This window comes from Geospiza fortis, unplaced genomic scaffold (assembly GCF_000277835.1).
Source record: "Geospiza fortis unplaced genomic scaffold, GeoFor_1.0 scaffold333, whole genome shotgun sequence".
Classification (NCBI taxonomy): Eukaryota; Metazoa; Chordata; class Aves; order Passeriformes; family Thraupidae; genus Geospiza; species Geospiza fortis.
The window spans coordinates 1,591,429-1,599,039 of record NW_005054347.1 but is presented as its reverse complement, the minus strand read 5'-3'; the positions used below and the strand labels follow the sequence as shown (position 1 = coordinate 1,599,039).

General features: G+C 52.3%; 1 protein-coding gene across 1 annotated transcript; it reads left to right on the top strand.

The window, feature by feature from the left end:
• The first annotated feature begins 1,802 nt into the window (after positions 1-1,802).
• CUNH1orf210 (chromosome unknown C1orf210 homolog) lies at positions 1,803-4,600 on the top strand. Its single transcript, XM_005423096.2, has 4 exons — positions 1,803-2,318; positions 2,967-3,113; positions 3,456-3,755; positions 4,554-4,600. The coding sequence occupies exons 1-4, from the start codon at positions 1,907-1,909 to the stop codon at positions 4,598-4,600; spliced, it is 906 nt and encodes a 301-aa protein (XP_005423153.2). The 5' UTR covers positions 1,803-1,906.
• The last annotated feature ends 3,011 nt before the right edge of the window (positions 4,601-7,611 follow it).

Genomic DNA, 7,611 nt, shown 5'->3' with positions numbered 1-7,611 from the left:
CTGCTCCTGCCAGCACAGCTGGGGTGCCAGGGGCAGCAGGGCCTGGCAGGCAGCTCCTGCTCTGCACGGCTCAAGAGAAGATGAGTGATGAAAACCCACGGGAGGCAGCGGAGTTAACTGGGGGACATGCTGTGCCAGTGGCCACCAGCCCCAGGCGTGGTTTGCTCATGCCCAGAGCCTGGCTGTCCTGCTCCCAGCCTTGGGCTGAACGTGTCATGTTGTCCAGCCTGTTCACAGAGTACGGCCTGGGAGAGCATTGTCTGAGTCATGGCATTTCTGACTGTGGGGGTCTCTTGGCTGCAGGTGTAACACAGCTGCCCATGAGGGGTGCATGGCAAGCAGCCATGAGTCACATCCCTGAGGAGATCCCAACCCCTCACTCCCTTCCCCTGTGCATGGTGATGCAGTGACTGGAGCCAGGGTGGTTTGGGCCAGGATCCCTGAGCACCCGGCAAGGAGCAGGAAACACTGCTAAGCCACTGGGACAAGCACTGCAGCCAGCAGCTTGGCTGCATCAGGCAGGAGCTGAGAGAATGAAGGAAAGTGGCTGTCATGGGCTGCTGACCTTTCCACTGAGCTCTCAGTTATTCCACCCAAAGGTTTGCACTGTTTTCCAAAGCCTCCCTGAGCCCAGCTGTGTTTGAGCTGGAAACAGGGCCCATGTGGTGCCCCTGTGACTTGGCCCAATTATAACCCAGTCCTCAGCACCTGAGGTTTTTAAGGGCATGTCTGTTCCTCTACCAAGCAGGAACAGCAGGGTCTGATAGGAGATTTAGGAGGATGAAAAGACAGGTGAAGGAAATGGAAAGCCCAGCTAGCTGGAATGTAGCCAACACAGAAACCCAGGACTATGGACCACAGTAAACTTAAAGCACAGCATCTCTGCTTGCAAGGTCCTAACACAGCACTTAGCAGGAGCTTGTGCCTGCCCAACCAAACTTAAATTGCTGACCTGCTCCCTGGCAGCTTCAGTTTGGACACTTGACCCCCTCCCACTAAAAGCCCAGGCAAGAGTAACCCATGCTGCAGACTGCTCCCCAGAGCTATTTGAGTGAGGGCACCCTATTTTACTGGTAAAAAAAAATAAATCCATCCATGTGGGTTGACATCGGTCCATCCTGCTCTTCTGGTCTTTTGGGACAGTGAATGGTCCTTGGCCTAAGGTTTTGTTTCCTAATATTGACACAGCCAGCCAGCAGTAAGCCACAGCTACCCACCATGTATCCTCAGGAGCATGGCATAGACAGAAGCATTGGTGCACTGTCCTGCACAGGCCTCAGGGAGCTGCTCCAGGCACGGCTGACTGGTACAGGTGCCTATAGCTCTGCAGCCTGGTCGGCTTCCTGCCTGCCCTTGCAACAGGCAAGGCTCGCCTGCTTCCCTGTTCCAGCTGGGAGGATGCCCCTGTGTCACACATGAGCTCCCAGGTGGCTGGAGGTGGGGATCCAGGGGAGGAAAAGGAAGGCCCTCTGCTAACTGACCCTGTATGACAACTACCCTCTATGGAAGGACAGGGAGGTGACAACCTGCTGCCTTTGCACTCATCCATTTGGGTTTTTCCTCCAGCCCTGCATGCTCCTCCTTTACTGTTTCAGTCAGCTGCTCTCAGTCCTGGGCTGTCATGCTCATCTTTCTCCATTTATCTAGGCCCACTCCAGTCTGGTAGCTCATGTGTTTTTTAAACGTGTGTGTGTCTTTGCTTTTTTAAACTCTGCAAGGGTAATTAAGACATTTGAACCTTTGAGCAGTCTCTCTATGGAGACACTCCCCATCATGGATAGCCCATCTCAAACAGTAGCTTTTTTCCCAGGGGTGGGCCAACTGCAGTGGGAAGAACCTTCAGCATGCTCCAAGTTCCCTTCCAAGAAACATCACCAGTTTGGACCTCTCCTTCAACTCCTTGGTCATGCCCCATCACAGGACTCTCTTGAAGCACTTCCCTTCCCTGCACTCTCTCAACCTCTCCAGCAATGCCAAGCTCACGGTGAGCCCAGCAGTCTTCTCCAACCTCGGGGCGCTGCGTCTGCTGGACCTGAGCAGCTGCAGCATCACCCACATCCACATGGACACTTTCAAGGGCCTGGGAAACTTGCACACCCTGCTTCTGAGAAACAACAGCTTGCAAGAGCTTGATGTCCCTTTCCTTTTGCCGCTGAAGGCTCTTTTCCACCTGGACCTGCAGCACAACGCGCTGGTCTCTGTGGACCCCTGGAGCCTGCAGCTGTTGGAGACGGTGCCACAGGTCCGTCTGGAAGGGAACCCCTGGGCCTGCGACTGCAGCGCGCACCCTCTGCAGCAGTGGCTGCGGCGCAGGCGAGGTGAGTGGAGGGCACGGGTGGCAGGGAGTGTGTCAGGCAGGCAGAGCCCTGAGTGTAGGAGTCTTGCTTGATCCATTTGCTTCAACCCCTGGGCAAGGTCTGAGATGGCTCTCTGTCCTACCCTGCTGAGGGACAGCAAACCGAAAGGTGATGTGTCTGTTCTTTGCTTGCAGTTAGGCAGGATACCAAGGATTTCTAAGAATGTCAGCAGGATAATTTGGCTACTCTTCTGGAAAATGGGTTGCGTGTGCACTTTGGCCTCTAAATCCATCTTTATGTGTCTTTGTAGAGTGACCACATTTTCATTGTGGAGGAGTTGGCAGCTCCCTCTCTGGAGCCAGGTCAGGCTCCAACCATTTGAACTCAGCTCCAAGTAAGAGCAGTGGGGTTTCTGTGGATATCCATGAATTTGTCTGTATCCAGTTTAAAGGAGCTGCTAATCAGAGTCACACACAGTTCCTTGGTCAGGGGATTTTCCCTTTGGTTGTTTCCTACAATATGCTGAGGGTCAGTGAGTCTGTAAGGCAGAGCCAGGAGCACCTTGCAATGCAACCCATCAACCCAGGAGCAAGCAGGGATCATCTTCTCTAAACTGGAGAGGGGATGGGTGCAGGCACCCCATCCCACCTTAGCCCATTTGTCTCCCAGCTGTGCAGGTGACCTGCGTGTCCCCCCCGGGGCTGAGGGGCCAGGAGATCGCAGCTCTGGATTCTCAGGACCTGGGCTGCCAGGTTAAGCAGCGGTTTGCCCGTGAGCTCACCACACTGCAGAATATCACAGTGACTGAGAACAACAGTAAGTTGTGCGGATTCAGAGGTGTCCATAAGGTCTAGCACCTTCCTGTCCTCCGTCATACTGGGTGGGGCTGCAGGTGGAGACACTCTACTCTGCCCCACAGTCGCAGAGGCTCAGGCTGCTGGGCCACACTGGTGCAGTGGCTTGGTGGGAGGGTGGTCAACTCCCGGAGGTGTTTGCTGGGTTTGTGACAGGAAAGTTAACAGGTGCCATGAAGCCGCATGGAGCACAGATTCCACAGTGATAGGCAGCAGTAGCATCCAGCTGTCAGGCAGTTTTGCCCCCAGTGTTCACACCCCCGGGTGTGCTACAGGCTGACCATGTGCCTTTCCTGTGTCACAGGCACTGCACTGCCTGCCGGGAAGGGGGGAAGGAGCTGGCCATACCTGGTGGGATTCCTGGTGACAGCGATTGGCATCTCCATCCTGATTGCACTGGCTGCCAAGTGCAAGCTTGCCCACAAGAACTTCGCCAGCTACCGCCACCGGCCGCTGCCTGAAATCAGCTCCATTGGACGCAGCCCCATGGAGGATAGCAGCAACTGGGACAGGGGCTCCTGTGGGAGCCATTCCATAACTGATGCTGCTGACCTGCAAGCTGAGGATGATGATGGCTTCATCGAGGACAACTACATCCAGCCCAGTGAGCAGCTGCCAACAAAAGAGGAGCTGGAGTTGCATCGCTCCGTCTGAGCTTACAAACTTACAGCTCAGCCACCACTGCTGCGGCCTCTTGCTGTCTCCCTAGCTCCACCCCTTTCCTACCTGTCCTTGGCTTTGGGCCCCACATGTTTGGGGCAGGAGGAAGGGAGCAGAGAGCACGGGAGGGAGGGATGGGCTAGGAATGATGATGGAGGCTGAAGGCAGCCGGTCACAGAGTGTCCCAGCATGACACCCGTAGGCTGCACTGTCACAGGGACACCAAACCAGGTGCTGCTTTCCCAGCCTTGCACAGATGCTGAGAATGAAAAGATGGTGCCTATCATGCCCGGGAAGCCAGATGAAGTGGGAAGAAGAGCCTGCCTTGGTGCTGCCATGGGATCTTGGGCACTGACCCCAGTGCCCCATGGTGCCAGACCCAGCCCTGCTCTGTCCCTCAATGCATTGTCACTCTGAGGTGTGATTAAATCATGATTTAGCCCTGCCTCTGCCTGCACTAGTTTGGTGGGACTCTCCCAGTGGCAGTGCTGGGAGGAGACCCCCAGCCCCACAGCTGGGGTGCAGCTTTTTTTTGCGTGTACTTTCAAGGACCATAAATACATTGTGCCACAGATGTGCTCTAACTGTGGTGATGAGAGCACATCTGTGGCACAATGAGTGCTCTTGTCCATACAAATATTTCACCTGCTGTGGTGTAGGCAGCCCTAGTGCACCATCACAGGGTTTCTGTGCATGTGTCTCCAGCCACAGCCCTTCTTTCTTTTCTCTCTTTCCTCTCCAGGAAGACAAGCTAAAAGACACCTTTCCCTGTCAGCTCTGCAGAGCTGAGCAAACTCATTAGTGCTGCCAGTTGCAGTGCCAGGCCCATGCACTGGGGTGAGGTGACCCTCTCCCCCAGCACCCATTACAGAGTTCCATGTGTCTCTTCAACTGTGGAGTTGTGTGGATGCAATAATTTTTACATTCCTGTCATCTTTGTGGTATGATGAACAGCACATGAGACACAGGTAACTGCAAGTTATTTCTGCTGGAGTTGGTTGTGCCTTCTTGGGTTACTCTGGAATTAAAAGCAGGGAGCAGCAGTGGCATTCACCTTTAGTAAGTGATTCATAAGGCTGGTACCAACTGATTGGGAAGATTTCCCAGGGCACAGCCCAGTCATTACCATCCCTGATAGCTCAGGAGTCTCTTTGTCATGCTCCAGAGCATGAGATAACACAGGACAGCATTTCTCAAAGCTCTGCCACACAGCTAATTCCCCCATGTCCTTTAAATCTTTATTTCACTGCTAACTGCCTTTCTATTTCTCCACTCATTAAAACATTTAGTGTATAAAAAAGGTAAATAATACACCTCAGAGAATACAAACCAAAGGGGAAAAATGGGTCAGGTATTGGATGGATGAGACAGGGTAGAAAGCAAATGTGCCACTTGAAGCCTTAGGATGAAAACCTGCTGGCTTCTTTCAGTGGTCAGCCAGCTTTTGCTCTTAAATACCATATTTCTAAAGTGAACTTTACTTTTTCAGTTACTGTTTCATAATTTGCCTTCTGGGCTCATCACTACCTATGAAAATACACTATATGCTGTATTTTTGGAAATTTCTATTCTCTTTTGGGTAAGAGATTTAAATCTGAGGGCTGGGAAAAAGCATTTCAGTTATCTTTTGGAGGGTATTTTCTGGGCTTTTCAACATACTTTTCAATTACATGAATTTATGCTAAATGCAGTCTTTTCTTTTTAGTCTCGGTGATGTCTTAAAAGAAGTTAAAAATACAAGCACCCAGGCTTATTTGTCCAGGATCTTACTCACCAGTCCTTCAGCATTCGTGGTTGGATGGCTTGTCTACTTTGACCCTGCTCATAAGTCCACTCATTTATTGTTTAGCCAAGCAGACATAGTAGGTTTTCTTTTGTGTATGTGTGTGTGTGTGTGTGTGTGTGTGTTTTTTCTGCCCTCAGGCAGCTGCAGTGCAAGTGGGCAGGAACCTGGCAACTCATGTTTGGGGGGAAATACATCTGGCATGCAGAGCTGGGAATACAAAGGGTCAGAGCATGAAAAGGAGGATCCTTCTCCAGGGGTCCACCCAGGAAGCTGCCATGAGGGGCCTGGCTGAGGCTGGCTGGGAGCAGGAGCAGGTATGCAGGCAGACTGGTTCCAGGTGCGAGGCTCAGCCCTGCCACAGGGTGAAACAGCTTCTCTGTAAACAAGCTAGCCAGCACTGACGTATTCAGAGGCTTTGTGTGCTCCATGTGAGCATGTTCAGGGGCATAGCGAGGTCTCAGGTTCACAGAGTGGTGGTAAGGGGATCTGGATACGTCTGGGTTTTTAAGCAGAGAGAGATTAATATGGATCTGGAGGTGGGAATTGTGTATCATGAAGGAAGTACGTGCATTTTTGGGGCTGTGGTGGCATTGCCACACTAGCTGGTGATCCAAAACCACAGCCACACGAGGGACCCTGGGCTGTCGTGATTACTGCCCTGGGCTGAGGCCAGCCCTGACACCTCTGCTCTGCAGAGAGGCCTGCGCTCAAGTATCAGCCTTCAACACAATCAACTTCTGTAACACTTTATTATGTATGTCCACACACAACACAGGAACCAAAACCAAACCACACCTGTGCTGCAGAGGGAAGTCAGTGATTGGGCAGCACAGGCTGTCCCTCTGGGCAGCTGGACAGCCAGCCACCATCTTCAGGCACAGCCTGTTCTTAGCCATTATCTCCTTGGCTTGCTGGCCCACAGTCAATCACCCTTTCCTGGCACAAGTCACAGGCACTTGGGGCACGTTTTGAAGGGGCTGTGGAGGGGACAGGATTCACATTGACATGCAGGCAGCACAGAGCTGCGAGCTGGGCACAGTCACGCCTCTTCACAGAAATGCCCAGATGTGCAAAACAGCTGGTGTGCAGTCAGCTGTGGCCTGCCAGCACGTGCAGGCTGCTGGAGCTGGCAGTCACTGCTGGACCTCTGGTGCTGGCAGAGGGGGTGCAGCCTGGCATAACTGCACATGCACTGACAAAGGCCTGCAGAGCAGCAGTAATGGTGATGGTGGTGCAACACCATTCAGCTCTAGCCTGTCCTCTCCTGTGTAAGCACAGGGGTCCCTGGTGGACCTGAGGCCAAACAGCCTAGAGGGGAAGAACAGCTCAGCTTTCAAGAGATTTAGCACAGGAGGATCTGAGCTCACCACCACCTTCTGAGCTCCTGGGCAGATTAAGGGAGGAGATGCAGAGGGAAGAGGAAACAGTTTAATAAAATCTACAGATGATGTGAAAGTGGCAGAGGAAAATGTAGAAATAACAGAGATACAGAGAGAAAAGCTCAGATTATGTATCTTTACATTGGGGAAAACAATCCAAGGCTTCAGGCAGAGGAAAGTCAGCAGGAGCAGGTGAATACAGATGTGGTTTCATGAGATCTCACTGCATTGGGAATGGTTGGTCTGGAGCTGTGAAGGGGTGAATCCCTCACTGACCAGCTGATGGTGAGCTCTGACACTGCCTCCAGGTGTGATATGGACAGTGATTTGTGCTGTTAGCAAGGGAATCAGCTACCATCCTCTTCCAAAAGAATTTGCTACCAGGCACCAAAAAACAATTGCTCAGTCTTGTTTCATTGCAGAGGACACTTGGCAAATAATGAGCAAAACCAACATCTGGGGCAGAGCAACTCAGGTGAAGGAAAGATGGGAGCAGACAAGATGAAGAATCACAAAACAGTCTGAGCTGGAAGGGGTCCAGAACGATCACAGAGGCCAGCTCTTAAGAGAATGGCCCACATGGGGTTCAAACCCTTGACCTTGGTGTTATTAGCACCATGGTCTGACCAACTGGC